Here is a 20279-nt window from a genome sequence, read left to right as displayed (position 1 = left end):
GTAGATGGTGAACAGGGAAAAACAACAAATGTGTGCACAGCATTTGAATATGAATGCACTTTAGTGTTTTATTATGTTCACTTATAATTCACCTTTGGAGAATGCTACTTTCTTCTCTAGGGACACCACTTTCAAAGAGACAGATAACGGAGAGGTGCAGAAAGAAAGAGATACCCCAATATTCCAGAAACACTCAGTCCATTATAATAATCTATGTCGCAGAAATGTTCTAGCCAGACTACCTAAAAACCCAACCAAATCATCTATTTTTAAATAAGTAAATAAAAGAAAGGTCAGGTATGTTTGTCATGCTCACCTTCGTAACAAATCGTCTTCCTTCCTTGAAATCACACATGTTAAAAAACGCTATTTGCATGTAAGAGCTAAAGCTATAAAACTCTTAAAAGAAAACGTAGGGGTAAATCCTCATGATCTTGGGTTTGGATCAACAGCATAAGCAAAAGCAACAAAAAAAGATAAATTGGGCTTTATCAAAATTTAAAACTTCTGCATCCAAGGGCATTATGAAGAAAACCTACAGAATGCGAGAAAATATTTGCAAATGATGTATCTTATAAGGGTCTAGTATTCAGAATATAAAGAACTCTTACAACTTAACAGCAATAGGATAAACAACCCAGTTAAAGGGGCAAAAGACCTGAATAGACATTTCTCCAAAGAAGTTATACAGATGGCCAATAAGCATACGAAAAGATCATTAGTCATTAAGGAAATGCAAGTCAAACCCACAGTGAGGTACGACTTCACGTTCACTAGGGTGCTGTGATTAAAAAAAGCACACAAACAGAAGATGACAAGGGCTAGTGAGGATGGAGAAAGTAAAACCTTTGTATGTTTCTGATCAGAATGTAAAATGGTTCGGCACTGTGGGAAGCAGTTTGGTAGGAAATGTTGAATTGCCATATGACCAAGCAATTCCACTCCAAGAACTGTCCAAAAGAACTGAAAACAGGGACTTAAACAAAGACCTGTGCATGCACATTCATTGCAGCCTTATTCACAATAGCCAGATGGTAGAAACAGCCCACATACCTATCAATGGATAAACAAATTGTGGAATATACATATAATGGAATATTATTCAGCCATAAAGTGGTATGAAATAATGATAAATGCTACAACATGGATGAAGCTCAAAAACATTGCACCAAGTAAAAGAAGCCAGACACAAAAGGTCACATAATGTATGATTTCCACTTACATAGAATGTCCAGAATAGGTAAATCTAGAGAGACAGAACACAGATTGGTGGTTACCAGGGGATGGGAGTAGGAGTGGGGAGGAATGGGAAACAACTGTTTGATTCATTTAAGATTTCTTTTTGAGGTGATGAAAATGTTTTAGGACTAGATAGAAGTGGTAGTTGCACAATATTGTGAACGTACGAAATGCCACTGAATTGTTCACTTTAAAATGGTTGATTTTATGTTATGTGAATTTTACCTCAGTATAAAAAAAATCAAACAAAACACTGTTGGTCTCTCCACCCAGAAAAGATGGTAAATGATATAAAAGAAAGAGCACTTAGGTTTTTTCCCCTGGCTCTGGAGCAATTAGGTTTTTTGTCTGGTCTTCTTATCTTTGTAGCCTTGGATATATATGGAGGGGAACTGCAGAGTAGCAGAATCAGACCAAGACTTTTCTACAGACTGCTCCCTTTAAATGACATTTTAAAATTATAGATAGTGCTGGTAAAATAAAATTATATCACACAGTATTTAGGGATTATAAGCCAAATTTTTTTTTTTTTCGGTATGCGGGCTTCTCACTGTTGTGGCCTCTCCCGTTGCGGAGCACAGGCTCCGGACGCGCAGGCTCATCGGCCATGGCTCACGGGCCCAGCCACTCCGCGGCACGTGGGATCCTCCCGGACACGAACCCGTGTCCCCTGCATTGGCAGGCAGACTCTCAACCACTGCGCCACCAGGGAAGCCCTATGAGCAGAATTTTGAAAAGTAGTTTATATCTCAAGTAGCCTGGGGATTATTACTTGCTTCTTTTTATCAAAAAAATTATTACTTCTTATTCTTATTAGGCCTAGAGGGCATTTCAAGGAAGGTGAGGTAAGGGCCTGAGAGAGGGGGGAGGGGCCGTAATAACTTGATTGTTTTATTTTTTTCTTAAGTTATATGGTAATTTTTCCAACTAAGTCAAGACATTCCTTTAAACAATAAACTGATTTTTGTATCTCTCACATCACATTGTGAAGAAGCCATCAAATTGCAATGATGAAAACAAGATTATTTCTAAAGGAAATATTTTTACAGGCCCTTACTTGGAAACTGCCTTTTGTGTTCTAAAATGTGAACAATTACACTTCCCTATGAAAATTTATAATTCAGCTTTTTATCTAACCAACTGCCATTAAGCTAATGAGTCAACATTATTTAGAGTCATTTTTTACAGTCACCATCTGATTTGTGCCTAGGAGAACTCTGTAAGCTAAAGTTAACTTTTTGATGTTATTTTGAAAAGAAGAAAAACTATTTCCTCAGATGCCAGTCCCATTTAATGTATTTTGTTGTCAGTAGATTTCATAGCAAACGGTTTCTTTAATATTTTAGAGATTATCTGGCTATGACTTAAAATAACAGTTTACATGGAATAAATATTACTTTGTTATAAATTATTTAAACTTCCCCCTACCCCCGTAGCCACATAATCTTCCCCGAATTTTTTTTCTGTTAAATGATATAACAGCCAAAAGTTATATTGTTTCAGATTTTATTTTATTTTTTTAATGAGAATCCTTACAGCAAAATACATGTGGGTTCTACAGAGCTCTCTCAAGAATTTAAGAATCAGAAAGATGAGCGAACACATGTATTGCAAATATTTCTAGGAGACTGTGGTACTTTTATTTTCTCTTAAGCCAAGAGAGCATTCAGACTGAAAATGGCTGAGGAGTTAGATACCCTTTCCATAACCTCTTCCATGTGAATGGCAGACCAGACAAGAAATTCAGTACTAGGTAACTGCTATTGACTCACCAAGCTTAAAGCATTCTGGAAAAGCCTAAATGAACAGTTTTTGAGAAATTGCTAATGGTCTTACAAATGAGTGGTCTTAAGGGGCTTAAATTGATTTGAGCAGTTTTTCCAAACTCAAAACAGTAGACCCATAAAATGTTTCATTCCTGTCGTCAGTTAAGTTTCAGAAATGTTGTATCTAATGTCCTTCCTAGAGAAGAGCAGTGCCTCCAAGGAGTCTTGCAGGAAAGACACGTGTTTAAGCTTGCATAACTCAGCATTTCCTGAAGTCATTTGCCAGCGGGAGCCCCTCAGTTTTGCTAACACTCAGTAAATTTCTCCGAGGGAGTGCTGGGAGGAGTCATCTTGGGGAAATACCAGAGTAGATATCTCTGAGGGTCCTTTCTGTGGTAAAATTTTATAGTCCTGGTAATGAAACTAACCCACTATTTCTGTTACTTTACTATTTTTCTCATTCTTTTATTTTCTTTTTAATGTATCCAATTACACAGGTTGTAAACAAAATGGCACCAAGCTTGGAGATGTTATCCTTCCACCCTGGGCAAAAGGGGACCCACGAGAATTCATCCGAGTGCACCGTGAGGTAATGGCTGTATGCTCTGCAGTTGAACTGAGATCTCACTGGGTCACTGACCACAGTACAAAGAGAGGACCTTGAGCAATGTATCCCCCACGTGTTTAAGTTACTAATGTTGTTCGCATGAATTTTAGTTATTCTGGTTCCTATAGACCACTGGCGAACTCTTTTACTTTCTAAGGAAGTAATAAAAGCCAGCCAGCGACTGAACCTGTGTTTTGAAATTACAGGCTTTGGAATGTGACTATGTGAGTGCCCATCTGCATGAGTGGATTGACTTAATCTTCGGCTATAAACAGCAAGGTCCTGCTGCAGTAGAAGCTGTAAATGTCTTCCATCATCTTTTTTATGAGGGTCAAGTGGATATCTACAACATAAATGACCCACTAAAGGAGACAGCCACCATAGGGTTCATTAATAACTTTGGTCAGATCCCTAAACAGGTATGGATGTTTTTTCCTTATCATTGATATTTTCTGTTACTTTTTTTTAAGCTCTGTAATATTTCTATAGATGGTAGATGACCATATAATAATTAAGTTTAGACAGAGTTTTTAATTAAGAACCATAAATATCACCCAGTAGTTTCAGTAGGTCCCTAGATTATTACTTTCTCCTCCCTTTTACAGTCCAGATAAACAGAAACTTTGCTGGTCAAAGAGCGTTTTTCCTCGCAGGCTAGTGCTCTCCTGTACCCACACAGTTCCTGGCAGGAAGACGGGAAGAGCATGGTCAGGGAAGCAGATGTGGCCTTGGAGGCCACAGGATACACAGAGATGGGGTTTCACCCCACGGCCAGTAAAAAACCAATGCTGACTTTAAGCACTGTCATATAAAGTCGTATTTAGACTTTAAAGATCCCTCTGGTCACAATCTTACACATGTACATACTGTAGGGGAGCCAGATGAGGAGCAGGAAGCTCTCACAGTGGTTCAGGGAACAGACAGATAGCGGCGGTTTGGATTCGATTATTGGTGTAGGTCTGACAAGTGCTGGGGTGTGAGAGTGCACACCATGGTAACGCCTAGGCCCGGCCCTGCCACCAGCTGCTCCAACCACTATCTGGAACCTGGCGAGGAAGACCCAGACCCTCTCAGCACCCAGATGCTGTAGATCTCTCACCTTGGGCAGTGATCTCTCACCTTGGGCAGCACCCAGATGCTGTAGATCTCTCACCTTGGGCACCTCTGTTAAGGGAGTTTGTCCCTTCCTCCATCTTTATTGTCTCAGGCACACCAGGAGGGCAGGGTGCACCAGAAGAAACTGCAGCACAGTGGAGAAGGCTAGCTCTGCCGCCCGTGCAGACCACCACCTTTTGCCTAGTGCCCTGGCCTCTGCATTCTGGCCCTGGCTCTCCTTCTTTGTTCTTGCTTCAGACATCTCTCCTGGAATCCCTTTTCTTAGGTTAACCAACTTTGAGGTTTCCGGGGTTGACAGTTGGGAACACAGAACAATGGCAAGTCTTTGTTCATGGAAAAGCCGTGATAGACAGTGGGACACCCTGTAACTGCGCCACTTACAGGGTAATCTGACTCCCCAATGCAGGAACCACGTGTACTTTTAAAGTGAAATGCTTGCTGATAAACTCTAATCATAGCAGAAGAACCTTAGCCATGTTTTTGAGGGTTACAAGTGCGGGAACCGTGTTTCATACCTTCTGGGAAACAAATACTCTGAACAAAAAAATCTAGACACGTGCACTGTTGCAGGATTTTTGTTGCACTTTTGAGTTTAACAGGCAAATCGTCTGGGAGATAGAAGAGTTTGGATACTAACATATTTCTAGGACATTGCGGGAACTAATAGAGAGTACTTCCAAGTGTAACCATCCTAGAAACAGCTAAGCTTTGTGATCACCATATTGATATATCCTTATATACGCTGGCCTGGCCTGCTCTGTCCTCAGGTCCTTGTAAAGTTCTTCAGAAAATGTTCTTTCATGAACTTGCTTTAAAGTATGTGGGTCTTTTTATAGAACTTCAGAGTCTTATCTCATTATTAACATTTATGAGAAATAACAGAACCCTGATCCTAAGCCCTGTATGTAGATAAAATGAGAATTATATGTTTAAAGTTTGGGGAGCCTAAAATCTATATCTTTCTCTATACAAAGCATTTTTTCTATTTTTTCTCCTGGAAATCCAGCATGTCAAATTCACAGAGTGTGATGGTGTTGTAGTCATCTTAAGTCTCATTTCATCTAAGGTTTTACAGATATCTTTTTCAAATATCAGTTGTCCATCAAAAAAGAGTCTGCCTATTTTGATGATCTATGGTATTTTAAGAACAGTCATCTTAAATGTATATTAAGACTTTTCAATTCTTTAGAAATACTGAACAGAGATGCCAAAGATCTTCTTTTCTTTTTTTCCTTTACAACATCGAAAAGTAAAAAGAAGACAACAATGCTCACACTGTCAGCAAATTAGTAGCACCTAAATGATACGGAAATGATGTCACATACAGAAAGCCCATGTTGGAGCCAGAAGTAACCCAGTTAGAGAGAATGGCTGCCTGCCCTCAGTGGCACAGAATGGTTATCGTGCTCTAAGAAATTGGTTAATTTTTAAACATCGCTGGAAAATAGTTGTCAACCTACTGTCATTTGAGGAGATTAATTTCCTTTTGAAAAATTCTCATGAGCTCAGTGTAGCATAGAGCATGCTGGTAACCCAAGCTTTTGTGTAGGAGTCCTGTCCCCACTGACTGCAGCATGAGGTCTCTGGCAACCTTCTGAGCCTTTTAAAATTTCTTTCCTCAAGTGTCAAATGTGATAATGTGATACCTAATGGTTGTTGTGAAGCTTAAGTGAAATAACAACAAAATACCTGGCATATAAAAGGGCTTAATAATTGTTAGCTTCAGTATAAAATGTGTCATCTTCTCTCATACCAGTTATTTAAAAAACCGCATCCACCGAAGCGAGTCAGGAGTCGACTCAACGGAGACAGTGCAGGGATCTTGGTCCCACCAGGATCTACCAGTGACAAGATCTTTTTTCATCATCTAGACAACTTGAGGCCTTCTCTAACACCTGTAAAAGGTAAAATGGCAGGAAATAAGCTTTTGATTCATGATTCTGTGGGATTATTTAATAATCCTAGTTTAGCAATAATAAATTTGCTTCTCAACAATAGCGTAATTTGTAATAAGTGGTAAATCACCAAATACTTGTTAGATTCTCCTTTTCCTTTTCTGTTTTCTTCTTTGGGCCTCTTGGATTTTGCATCAAAAAGAACCCAACAAGTTTCTCCTCTCTGCTAGGATAATGAAAACTCTAATATACCAAACCTTATAGTTCAACTTTATATTCTACATGTAGAAAAACTTCTGTCATCTTCATTTACACACGTTCCACCAATTTAGAGCAGTAAGAAGACTGTGCTTTTAATATGCCAACTAAAAGCCTCTGTCTTTTATCTAATGTTATCTTATCTTAAATTACTTTTCCAAGTAGATTTTTTTAACCTTGTGTAACCAAAAGTGGGGTCCATCTGCTTGCCTCTCAAAAGCCAATAAAGAGGCAAAGTTGGCGGAAAGGGAAGTTTACTTTATTTTGGATGCCAGCAACTGCGGGGACCTGGGGGGGACTCCTTTCCAAAGGCAACCCCCCAACCCCGGCACTGACAACCAGTGGGCAAGAGCTTTTGTAGATGGAGGGAGGGGGCTACATGCAGAAACAGCACAGTCAGCTCTAACAGTCATCTTGAAATTGCTCGTGCCGTGGTCTGACCAGCATCATCTTGATTGTTTTAAGTACAATTAATCAGTTCAGTTCCAGGGTTGGTTTGTTCCCGTTTCCTTGGGGCCAGTTCTCAGAATTTTGGCAGCTTATGTCATGGCTACAGTCTGGTCATCGTGTAGTTAACTTCTTCCACCGGGTGTGGGTTTCAGTATCTACAAGATAGCTCACAGGACATGGCTCAGAACATTATCTAGAGCCCTTGAGGAGGAACTAAAGGTCCTTGACTTTGCTTAATGACTAGACTTTTATTATTTGGTTTCCTTTGACTGTTTTCCTCTGTTTCTGCATTTTCTCACTTCTCTGATTAAACTTATTCTTTGGCTAAAGTTTTTCCACAGACAAAAGGCAGGCAGAGGACATGGGGGGCAAGGACCACAGGGTTCTGCTCCATTTCGCTTAGAATGAAAAACTGGTTTACAGAGTCTTGAAGTTGTCACTTAAATCCAAAACTTGGGGCATCAAAGTCTGGTTAATTGGATTGGCTACCAGCTCTCTGCCATTTGTCTCATTCCACAGACTCTGCCCCGTGCCAGCTCCAGCCACTGCCCAGAGATGGTTGTGGAGCACTGGTGTGGTCGGTCGGCAGAGTCCTCAGGCAGAGCCGGGCTTCTTGGGGAACGTCACGGCCTTCCTTCAAGAAGCCTCAGGCTGGGAGGTCCTGAAGGCCTAGGTTGGTTGATGATCTGTACAGCATTCTGGGGAGCATCCCACATCACTCTGGCAGTCCTGGAGATCCAGAAGGGGGGCCTGATGGCTGGGAACCAAACCCAAGCAAGTGTCCAGAAACAGGCAGACTGGAGACACCAGTCAGGGTCGATGACCACCCAGCAGGTCTGCGGAAGACTCAAAAGCCAAGCCCTACTTACTTCTAAGGTCATTTTTTCTTAATGTAGGTGTCAAGATGCTTAATTTGTATGAATATTTGAGATCCCTTTACCATCCCCTATGGGATAATGAAGTTAGTTTTCCCTGTCCTTGTTCTAATGTGTTGACTGTTTTTTATAGAACTCAAAGAGCCTGTGGGACAAATCGTCTGCACAGACAAAGGCATTCTTGCAGTAGAACAGAATAAGGTTCTCATCCCACCAACCTGGAACAAAACTTTTGCATGGGGCTACGCAGACCTCAGCTGCAGGCTGGGAACCTATGAGTCAGACAAGGTTTGCATTGTTTCTTGGCTCGCTCATTTAATGTTGCTCTTCCGTGGTCTGGATATCCTGCTTAATGGGGATGGGGAGAGCTCAGGCCAAGGGCTTCTCGGCTGTTCCTCCACAGCCCAGACGAAAGGAGAGCTTCACGGCATCAGATCAGGATAAAGGAGCTAGTGGACAAGTCATGTTTCCTGCAGAAAAGCCTCTCTTGGAAGGTTGTGTACTCGGGGCTAGCAGTTTCCCCCCACTCAAAGAATTCCTCCAGGAGGTCCTAGCCAACCAGGTATTTAATGTTTCTGCCAACCAGAAGAGCTTCCTTTTGAGTCACCATCCTGCCCGCTAATCATTTCACTACTCTTAAATGGCTGGCAGAATACCTGCCCCCCTTCCCCCAAGAAGCAGCAGCTACTGTTTTGAGTCCCATAAGCATCTCTTGGAGAGGCAGCATGTAGTGGTCCTTTGGTGCCCTCTGTTTGCCCTTGACAGTCCTCTCCTGAACGCACGAGGGGCACAGTCTGTGCAAGTCAGTAACAGTTCTATTTAGTCACGCTCTCATGAACAGCAGCACTCATGCTTTCCTTGTACATTCTACCTGGCTCCAGCAGACGCATCCTTTCACCAGATCACCCCCTGCATCTCACAGAGCATCATACAATCTGAACGTCATTTTCCCAGACTGGAGTAACTGGAGACCCCCATTATGAGCAAAGTTCTTATTATGGTTTTTAACAGCAACTATAGTTAGGAGGCTGTGGGAGGAGTTCAGAGTAGATTTTCAGTAAAGTGTTGCTAAACTGAAGCCAGCCCAGCACATGAGCAGCTGTTTGCCTGGGGGGGCACCTGCATAGAGATTTTCCTTCGCTCGGTGTGCTCATTGTGTCCCAGGAGTTGGTAGTGCTTGATGGCATGCGTGTCTCACATCTGTTCTATTTCACAGGTAGTGACAGTTTATGAATGTTTGTCAGAGTGGGCCCAGATTCTCTGTGCAATCTGCCCCAACCCCAAGCTGGTCATCACAGGTGGAACAAGCACGGTCGTGTGTGTGTGGGAGATGGGTGCCTCGAAAGAAAAGGCTAAGACCCTCACTCTCAAACAGGTAACAGTCCATCCCAGCTGCCCACACTCTAGAGAAACTGAAAGCTGTCCTTAATTCCAAGGTGATTTAGACATAAATGGACAAAACCAAACAGTGTATGTTCTTTTGCTAGAAGTGGGTCTTAAAAAAAGGAAATGGGGCTTCCCTGGTGGCGCAGTGGTTGAGAGTATGCCTGCCAATGCAGGGGACGCGCGTTCGTGCCCCGGTCCAGGAGGATCCCACATGCCGTGGAGTGGCTAGGCCCATGAGCCATGGCCGCTGAGCCTGTGCGTCTGGAGCCTGTGCTCCGCAACGGGAGAGGCCACAACGGTGAGAGGCCCGCGTACCACAAAAAAAATAAAATAAAATAAAAAATAAATTAAAAAAGGAAATGAAATCAGAAGATACTATTTCTGAAAATGATCCAAGCTATCCTTTTTTAAAATCTGAAGTAAGTTGTCTTTAGGTAATACATTTTTTTAATATATTTAAGTAATATAAATGTTTCTCAGAAGTTATATGTAGGTTAAATTTTTGCAAACCAAGTTATATTTGCTATTGATTCATAATAACTTCTTTCTGGATGATTTTCATTCATCTAGACCATTCAATCTTTGATTCTTTTGTTTTTCTCTTTCTTCATTTATCATAATGCTTAAGAACCTGACAAACTCATGAATGTATTCAGAGGAAACACCGATGGTATTATTAACAAGTATTTTTGATCACTTGTTATGTACTGACTATTATAAATTTTTAATCAAAGCAGGAATCCTTTTATAATTAAGCCATCATCTTTTAATATTTGATATGTGAATTTACCATAAAGGTTTCTATTTATGTATGTATGTATGTATATATGTATATATGTATGTATGTATGTATGGCTGCATTGGGTCTTTGCCACTGCACTCAGGCTTTCTCTAGTTGCATTGAGCGGGGGCTACTCTTTGTTGCGATGCGTGGGCCTTTCACTGCGGTGGCCTCTCTTGTTGTGTAGCACGGGCCCTAGGTGTGTGGGCCTCAGTAGTTGTGGTGCAAGGGCTCAGTAGTTGTGGCACATGGGCTCTAGAGCGCAGGCTCAGTGGTTGTGGCGCATGGGCTTAGCTGCTCTGTGGCATGTGGGATCTTCCCGGACCAGGGCCGGAACCCGTGTCCCCTGCATTGACAGGTGGATTCCCAACCATTGTGCCACCAGGGAAGCCCCAAGCTTTCTTTTTAATGGAGTTTACATCTAGGTGTTTTTTATGATACACAATTTGAAAAGTAGTGTAACAATGTCTGCCATTCATTGAGCACCTGCCGTGTTCAGGGCACTGTACTAGGGGTTTAAAAAAACGTAAAAACTCCAATCCTGAAATTCTCCAAGGTCGTTATTAGCCCTATTTACACCTGAAAAAAACGCAGCTTACAGTGGTTAAGACACATGTCCACGTCACACTTTGTGGTATAGCCAGGATATAAATGCAGTTCTTCCTGACTCCAAAGCTATTTTAAAGCCAGGTTCAAACAAACAGTGGTGTTTTAAGTATCTGTGGAAAGAACTGAGCCCCTCGTACTTATACCAACGACCGTCTCTGTAGTCTAGAAGCTTCGCTGGTTGCTGGGTCTAAAGGGGAGCCCATAAGAGACACGGTCTCGACGTGAACAGGTAAAAGGCTGACAGTGCTGTTTGCTGACCCAGACGCTCCTGCTTCGAGTGTTTTCAGTTTAGGAAACGGACTTTGAAGCTAGTGTGCCTGTAACCCCTCAGTAGAAAGTACTTCTTACTTAAAACAGCCTTCTGGCGTTTGCTAAGTATACAGTAAGGGTGTCTGCATCACCAAAATTTTAAGCCAGCTCATTAAATAAATAGTAAATACTCAGGAATTCGTAACAGTAATCTGAATCTTTTCCTTCAAAATGTTTATTTTCCCACATTGCCATTTCCCTGGATCCTGTTTCTCTTCATATTCCAGCAAAAGAGAGAAGTTTTTATCCTAGTTTGAAGAAGGGGTCCCTCTCAGTCACAGGAGATGTCCAGGTGTCTCCAGTTCAGTAACAGACGCTCAGCAGACACATCAGGACTGCATTTTCCTGTATCTTTCTGGGACCACGTACTACACCCATGCACTAGGATTTTTAAAAATCCATCCAGTTGTAGTTCCTTAGTATGGACTTAGAGGAGTTGATGGCACAAAAGAATAGATTCCGAGTTTAAATTCTGAATTTGGGGGCCATAATCGATACATCTCCACGTGGAAAAGGTATGAAGAAACCCCAGCTGGGTTGCAGTTGCCATTCTCCTTTCCTTCTAAGGTACTGGCCCGAGTCCAGGAGAGAAGTAATATAAACATGGAGATTAGAGCCTCCAGAGTCCTCCAGACTTCTCTCTTCCCCCTGGTGGGATGAGGCAGGGACAGTGGCAAGAAGAGAACGAAGACCTTCCAGATACTGCTGTGCAAGGCAGCCCCCCTCCCAGCACGTGCGCCTGTCAGCTCCCAGCGAGTCCGGCTCCCCTGGAATCCCGTGGGGAGCACTGCCACTGCGGTCAGCCTGGTTTTGTCTGTTCTCCTTTTAGGCCTTACTTGGCCACACTGATACTGTCACCTGTGCTACTGCATCATTAGCCTATCACATCATCGTCAGCGGGTCCCGTGACCGAACCTGCATCATTTGGGATCTGAACAAACTGTCATTCCTAACCCAGCTCCGAGGCCATCGGGCTCCCGTTTCTGCTCTCTGTATCAATGAATTAACAGTAAGTAGTGAATTGGCCACTTGGTTTATATGTAGGAAGACAAATAGGTCTGGCCTACATAAATAAAAAATGACTCTAAGTGTTTTCTAAGTGGATCGGCATGCACTTTATAAAAGCCCCTTGTTTTAGATGTTGTTTGCAAAAGCGAATGGATATTAAAGTTTGTAAGCCAGAGAGCAATTTTGTCTTAAAATCCAGTCACTGCAGCGTACTTGAAAGAGCAAGATTTCGTTCAAAATAAAACATTCTAGAATACGCTTTTCTTAAAGGCAAGGAATTTGTGGGATTTGTCAAAATTGTTGAAGTTTTATGAAATATACTCAAAGTATTTATTATATTAAGTGAAAAGAGTAACATTTGGGTACCCAAACAAGAGAAACATTCTTGTAAAACTGTTTTCTAAACAGATTCCAAAGTTATCAAAGAAACTATCTTTTCTCAGAAATACAATGAATCAGAAGAAAATAAATGCACTGGCGTAGAAGCCCCCCATGCAGACTGAGCAGGGAGGGGAGGATAGTCATTGCAAGTCGTATTGGTAAACGGGACGCTAACGGTAGGTTTTGAGAGACTGAGGTCTCTGTGTCAAGGGACAGATGATCACATAGGCAGGTCAGTCTTTGCAAATCAACCAGCTCCCCCGCAGCCTCATCACTTCTTAGCTCTAAACATCCATTCCCACTCCTCCCCTTAGCCCTGCCCGGGATCATCCTACATGGCGCAGAGTAGTTCTAGCCATGTCGTATCATCACCCACAGGCAGCTTTCCTTTTGAGGGAGGCTACATCTTTCATTTCTACCAGAAGATGCTAAGTACTGTGCTTTTAGTCAGATACCTTGTAGTCACTCAAAGGAAAAGGGAAGTTACTCAGTTCTAGTTAATGGCACTTGGAATGTCTCATAATAATAAGAGTAATCAGAGTTGGGAATGAGTAGGAGCGTGTGGGAATAAAAGAGTAAAATTTGCTTTTGGTATATTTGAAGGGCTTAAAATGTCTTTAGAACAGCACCTTGGGTTGGTCCTACAAGTGCATGTAAGAGGTTTATGGCAATGTCAGCGCAACAGAACCACTCTGATCACCGCTGTGTTGCTCTGAGTCAAATGCTTAATTGCACTATTTCAAGCACTCTGTTTTGGGGTTGTTCTTAACTCAAATGCTGACAATTTTATTTATCGTTAGTTGTTATTTGAGCCAGCGTACACCCATTGGATTGCAGTAGTTGCTGCGGACACTACGGATGTGTTTGATTTTTCCCTTTTAAGATGCTTTTGTAATCTCTTCATAACTCATGAAAAGATTTCTGTTTGTTATGTTTTTTCAGCCATTGTCAAGCCTACTTTACTTCATTCTACACTTTGGGCGTAAGCTACATTGCAGCTGCCCTTGATTCTTCTTCTTACTCTCAGCCCTCATAAGCACAGGGTTTGCTCTAATGGAGGCACCCTGGAGTAATTGCAGAAGGTCTTGCATAGCACAGCGTGGAGTGGCTCTCTCCCGTCTCCTGCAGAGACTGAGGCCATTAATTAAAACTCAGCTGCTGACACGCATTGTCAGAGGCGGTTCAGGGCTGATACAGAGGTAGACACAGCAGTGCTTTGCTAAGTATTATTTTTGTTTGGGTTTTGGTTTGCTTCTTGCCACCTTGGTAGACTAAGGGCAGAGGGAGGAGGGGGGTGGGGCGGGGGCGGGGGGAGAAAACAGTAGCAAGACCAGCACAGACAGTGGTTTGGAAAAGCCCCAGGCCGCCTTATCATGCCACCCCTGCCTCCCCTTTACCTTCTTTCTTGCGTTAGCACTGCTGTTCAGTTTCTAACTTCCCTCTGCTTTTGATGACCATCTGCCAATTTCTGTAGGTTCTCATGTGCCTACTGCCTGTACTGAAACTCACTGAATCATTTCTGAAGTCACTACCTAGCATCAGGCCAGTCAGGCTGTCTCAGGGGTAAGGGAGGCCGCATGAGATGGTGAATAAGCTTTGGGATGTCTAAAGGGTCCACCACACTAACTGACACAGAGTAGATGCTTCAGGAAGTGTCTTATTTCCTTTAACAGTAGTGGATTGTATTCTCACCAGGTTGTATTCCCCCCAACCTGGTAGAATTTGAAGGAAAAGGTTAGTTTTTTCCCAGCTTTAGAACTCATGAAAACCTGAGCTATCAGCTCAGAGAGTCTTAGGGTTTATTCAGTTTGCCAAGAAATGACCTATATACTAGTTTTCTTCTTTTTTTCCTCATTCCCCCACTATTATCGTGAATAACAAATTTTTAAATAGGGTGTTAACAGTGTTACCAGGATTTCATCTTTGCACTCATTGGAGAGAGTTAGAGCTGTACATGGACTGACAGATTTCTCTTCTACCCCATGATTCTGGTGATTTGGCTCATTTGATAAAACTAAGTGGATTCCTACCTCTCAGTGGAAGGTATAAATAAATTTTGTAAATACCGGGAGGAAAAAAAGCAGTTCATCACCCCTCAGATTCCAGATAGCTTTGACTTGGAATGCAGCGGGGCTCAGCACTGCGTGGGGGCATAGGCTGGGGGCGTGGAAGGGCTCCTGCCCCATCTCCACGCGAGATCACCTCGGCCGCAACCTCCACGCGACCTCAGATGCTTAAAGAGGCCTCTGTTTGGGGTATTTTTTTTTAAGTCAGCAAGCACTGGATTCCAGGCTACCTCAGAAATACCCCAGTCACTAGTCAGAGGACTGAGAGTGTTCCAAAGAGCGAAGCCAAGGATTCAGTTTGCTTCTGAAATTAGGATGTAACCTGGAGTGAGTGAAGTTTCTCTTCACCTTCTCAGGGGGACATTGTGTCCTGCGCTGGCACGTACATCCATGTGTGGAGCATCAATGGGAACCCTGTCGTGAGTGTGAACACATTCACAGGCAGGAGCCAGCAGATCATCTGCTGCTGCGTGTCGGAGATGAACGAGTGGGACACACAGAATGTCATAGTCACAGGACACTCAGACGGTGTGGTCCGGGTAAGTCGGCTGTGAGGAAACACATTAGGGTATTTGCTGCCGTGGTTCACCCGAAACTTCTGAAGCTGTCCACAGTTGAAGGACACCTGGAGGTTGTCGTATTGTTCAGCGGACTCTCACTCAGATGCAAACAAACATTGGCCATTGGGTTATCAGACGCGGAGAACGTCAGTGACTCAGCTTCTCTTCTTCCCATTAAGTAGATCTATCAGTGCCGCTAACCACTTGACAGCTTGACACAAGCAGATCACTTAAACACGATTTCCGTTTCACCTCGGGATTGCTAAAAATGTCACTTGCATAAGTATTGGCTTTTTAGCTTGTCAAACGGCTTCTTAGGCAAAATGGGGACTGTGTCTCCTCTACAGAGAATCACTGAGCTAGAAAATGCTTCCAGGGGCCTCAGGTCATCTATTCATTCCCTGTCTAGGATCCTGTATGATTTCACCTGAATCCTAGATACTTTATCCTTCTCTTAGTTTTCATGCCTTGGGCCTCTACCGAAAATGAAATCCACAGAGTATTTACCTTTGTAGTCTGTTCTAATATTGGGGTTTTTCTCTCGGGAGATTTTTCTTTGTGTCTTTCTTCATTAATTGCACTCTATAAAAGCAGAGAGCAGCTGGCTGCTGCCCTTGTAATCATAGTCACATGCTGAGCAACGATGAGGCCATCAGCCAATCCCACGCCACACCCTGCACCTCAGACAGCAGGCACACCCTAAAGTCTGCAGAGCAGCATTCCACATTACCGCATCTGTGGGGCATCGTGAAGAGCTCCGTAGCCAAATATGTCTGGGGATCCTGCTTCCTGTATGCCTTATTGCAGATCTAGAGTATATGTTAGGATATGCAAGGTTCTCGGGGGGGGGGGGGTTTGTAAGAACCAAAGACGTGTACCTAGTTGAACTATGTTTTTGAAATCTCTTTGACCCTAGTCCTTTTCTGTCGACCATGAAACACCCACTCCTATCTCATGGAACACGGTTTGGGGAGAACTGTTTATTTGTAAGCAGTCCCTGCCACATTTTTCAAGATACAGGGAAATTAACTTATACACAATAATAGGAATTAAGTTATCTGTTTAACCCTGCGAACCAGTCTTCATCCAGTAACTGCTAAATTGTTTCTGTAACCAGTTCAACTGTTTTTCATTTCCATACTTACTTAAATTCAGTTTTGGAGAATGGAATTTTTGCAAGTTCCTGAAACACCAGCTCCTGAGACTGTTGAAGTCCTAGAAATGCAGGAAGACTGTCCAGAAGCACAAATAGGTATTTAATACTTTCTAAAAAGTTTTTTCAATAGTTTTCATGTTTCTTTTTTTTAAAGTCATTATGCGTAAACTTACATCAACCAAGATAAGCAAGAGCCTGAGGCTGGGCGTTGCTGTCAGAAGCAGGATCACTGCCTAGTGTGTAAGGCAGCTGAGCAGGCATGCAAAGTTCTGTCTGGTTCACCAGGCAGCACCCCCTGTGGTAGTGTCTTTGTGGTCGGCTTCCACATCCCATAATAAATACAGTTACAAGCTTCCTGGAATACCAGAGGCTTGGGCTTTCAGTTCTGAAGAATACAAAGCAGATCCAGAGGGTGCAGTGTTGAATGGGTCAGAGGGCCACACCTAAGTCCCACATCTGTCTCACCCTTCACTTGAACAGCTCCCTGTGAGTGACAGGGCAGTATCGTGTTTGTAAACTATTCACAGAGACAGACCAGGGTCCATGCCCTGGACCTGCTCAAGAAGAACATTCATCAGACAGAAGCTTGGTGATCTGTATTCTGCTATCTGCTATTTGTGAAGCACTTTAAAATTTTCCAGTGAAATATAGAGATAGATTATATTTATGCAGAATGTTTGGAAACAATGCCAGAGAATCAGGCTAAGATGTGCTTTGGGTTACTGAATTCCAGAGAAGTTACCCCTCATCAATTTAGAACAGTTGGTGCAAGACACTTCATAGAAAGGAACGGGGTTTTTTAAGTTCAACCCTAGATCGTCTCTCCATGGTTAATTTTTATACACTGAGAATTCAGCGTGAGTTTGACGATGTGAGGGAGTTGTTAAGGAAGAAGGCTTATCAGAGAGACACAAATCCACTGCCCTTGTAAGTTGAAAGCAGTCTTTACTTTCTTTGCCAGAACCGGTGGACAGAACATTTTAAAGCTTGTATTCCTTTAATGCATGTAAATTGCCATAGTCAAATGTAGCTCCACTGAGAAAGTCATCTGGGCATTTGGGGACCTAAAAATTCAGTTCAATTCAGTTAGTATTTGGGGGTTAATAACTATTGTGTGTCGGACATTGGATTGTGTGGTCCAGTGAGAAGTGGGTCCCTTCCCTTCCTTTTAACAAAGCGTGTTAAGTGGATAACAGCGAAAGATGAATAAGAGAAATAGAAGAAAGGGTTGGATTTGGGGAGGAGAGACATTTGTATGTCTTCGTCTTCCTTATGTTTCATACTGTGGACAAAGTTTGGCAGAAGCAGCAGAGGGGAGAGCAGCCCACAGGAACGATTGACTTGGGACGGTGTCGAAGTGTTGGGACTTGAGGACAGTGGCCTGGGTGAAAGGGAGGATAAGCTAGTGGTTCTCTGGAAATCAAAGCTGCTTCAGAGACTGCTGTTTGAAGACTTTCATGATCATAAGCCAAATTAAGTATTTGTCTTGCTAAAAAATATTTGTAGTGGGCTGGTGCTTGCTCGCTTGTTCTTCTCTCCTTTTTTCCAGTTACATATATTAATTTACCATAAATTTTCCCTGCAGTAGACTTCATTGCAAGGGAGTTGAGATGAAGAAATGCACAGTAACAATGGAAAGAGGAGGAAGAACAAAACTCTAAATTAAAGCTTTCATCCACAGTTGGTTCATCTTTGTTGTCCTTTATATTAACTGCTGTATGGAAGGCACTGTGCTTGGGACCCCCTTCTCTCCAGCTGACCACTGTGTTGTAGAAAGAATGACAGAAAGTAATAGTTTGGGGTGAAAATTTTAAATATGTGCGAGCCATACAACTGTTAAAGGAGTCCAGAAGAGAGAGTTACTTTCTGTTGCAGGAACCAGGTAAGATTTTAGAGAAAGAAGCATTTAAGCTGTGCTTTGGAAGATAGGTAACATCGGAACACACAGAGATTGGGAAGGTGAGTCTAGGTGGGGCCAACCCGAGTGTGCAAAATTAGCTCTACGGAGGAGCAGCCAGGCTGCATGGAGAACAGAGTTGGCACCATCCAGCTGAACTGGGGTAGGAATGGGAGGCAGGTAGTGAGAATCCACAAAGGCAGGTTTGGGCCAGATTGTGAAAGAATGAATGCCAAGCTAAGGATTTTGGCCAAAAGCATTCTGTGAACTCCGAAATTCTACCGTTTTGATATCCGTACCTAGCTGGAAATTCTGGCAATTTATTTTCTCTTACTGTAATATTGAGCTTAAAATAATATGTCTCTCGTTTCTTCACTAGTAGAGGAAAAATACCAGCGGGACAAAGCTGGGTCTAACTCTAATGTGTGTGTGTTCTCTAATTCTCCCACCGCAATACCCAGGGCCGGAAGCCCAGGAAGAGGACAGCAGCGACTCGGAAGCAGATGAGCAGAGCATCAGCCAGGACCCCGGGGACACTCCCAGCCAGCCCAGCAGCACCAGCCACAGGCCCCGGGCGGCCTCCTGCCGAGCCACAGCCAGCTGGTGTAATGACAGTGGCTCCGATGACTCCAGGCGCTGGTCCGACCAGCTCAGCCTTGATGAGAAAGACGGCTTCGTATTTGTGAACTACTCAGAGGGCCAGACCAGACCTCACCTGCAGGCTCCCCTTAATCACCCCCACCCCAATCCCGCTGAAGCGCGGAATTTCAGCAGATTGAAGCCTGGTAACTTGAAGCCTGGTGTCTGTTTCCTGCCTCTTGTGGGTGGCGCGAGGGCTGGTGGACGGAGGCAGTGGGCTGTAGCTCTCCCTTGCCCCATCCCTGTGACCAAGACCCCCCACAAAGAGGGCCTCAGGTTTCTTCTTGTGTAAGGCAGACTTAAAGGCCCTTGGGCATTCTCTCCTACCATGGTGTTTGCGATACGTTGGGCATTTTTTAAAGAATAACACCTCAAACCAAAACTTCATTCATTCACAGATTATGAAAGCCTTTGAAAATGGGCAAGCTGTTGATTACAGATACATAGATAAAATTGTATTCACGGGTAACTTTGCCTATGATAGAGTTGGGGCAGGGTCCTCAACCGGAGAAATTGTGTCTTCTTGTACTGAGGATTTCCCCTTCTCCGTGTGTGTCTTTGTGAAGGCCTGACCTGGTCCATGGTCAGTGTCAGGCCAGACTGCTGTGCCTCTAACTGAGGCAACAGCTGCCGAGAACAGAGAGGCTGCCGGAGCTGTGTGTTGCAGCACCCCGACGTTTGAGGGCAGCGGGTTAGGGTGCACCTACCGGACGCTGGCTCCCCTCACTTTGTCAGTCACACGTCGCACTTTTCCACCCCAGGGTACCGGTGGGAGCGGCAGCTGGTGTTCAGGAGTAAGCTGACTATGCACACGGCCTTTGACCGGAAGGACAACGCGCACCCGGCCGAGATCACTGCCCTGGGCGTCTCCAAGTAAGTGTCCAAGCTCTTCCGGCCACTCTTCCCCACGGGGCCGTTTGCTCATACTGGGCGCACACACTCAGGCCGTCTCTGGGAGCACAGGTTTCATCTGCATCATCATGTGTGGCTCCAACAGACGAATCAGAAGAAGAAACCTGCCGGTGTATGGATTTCACTTCCGAATGTCAAAAACCAAAAAGCTTTGCCTTCAAAAAAAATAGTAAAACAAAAACGAAAACTTCACCTTCTGTGTTCTTCAAAGGTACGGCACGGTTCGATTTCAGGGGAGCTGAAACGGAAGTGTACATTAGGGCTCAGTCCCATTTTTGTCCCTTTGCACGCACGACCCCCTCCCCAGCGCACACGCCCCCTGGGAACCGGCGTCACCGGAAGCTCTCCGGCCGCATGGCGGTGCCGGGG

General features: G+C 43.6%; 1 protein-coding gene across 6 annotated transcripts in view; it reads left to right on the top strand.

Annotated features, from left to right (window-relative positions):
• WDFY3 (WD repeat and FYVE domain containing 3) overlaps positions 1 to 20279 on the top strand; it is a 281573-nt gene that overhangs the window by 253973 nt on the left and 7321 nt on the right. For all 6 annotated transcript variants that reach the window (XM_060114184.1, XM_060114194.1, XM_060114198.1 and 3 more), the window contains 10 exons: positions 3503 to 3594; positions 3819 to 4031; positions 6485 to 6632; positions 8340 to 8494; positions 9423 to 9581; positions 12121 to 12300; positions 15103 to 15285; positions 16462 to 16558; positions 18821 to 19144; positions 19760 to 19871. In XM_060114184.1, coding sequence (XP_059970167.1) covers positions 3503 to 3594; positions 3819 to 4031; positions 6485 to 6632; positions 8340 to 8494; positions 9423 to 9581; positions 12121 to 12300; positions 15103 to 15285; positions 16462 to 16558; positions 18821 to 19144; positions 19760 to 19871 — 1663 coding nt within the window. The remainder of the gene's footprint in view (positions 1 to 3502; positions 3595 to 3818; positions 4032 to 6484; positions 6633 to 8339; positions 8495 to 9422; positions 9582 to 12120; positions 12301 to 15102; positions 15286 to 16461; positions 16559 to 18820; positions 19145 to 19759; positions 19872 to 20279) is intronic.

This window comes from Mesoplodon densirostris, chromosome 1 (genome assembly GCF_025265405.1).
Source record: "Mesoplodon densirostris isolate mMesDen1 chromosome 1, mMesDen1 primary haplotype, whole genome shotgun sequence".
Lineage (NCBI taxonomy): Eukaryota > Metazoa > Chordata > Mammalia > Artiodactyla > Ziphiidae > Mesoplodon > Mesoplodon densirostris.
The sequence above is the reverse complement of the archived record's forward strand: the minus strand, read 5'-3'. Positions and strand labels throughout refer to the sequence as shown.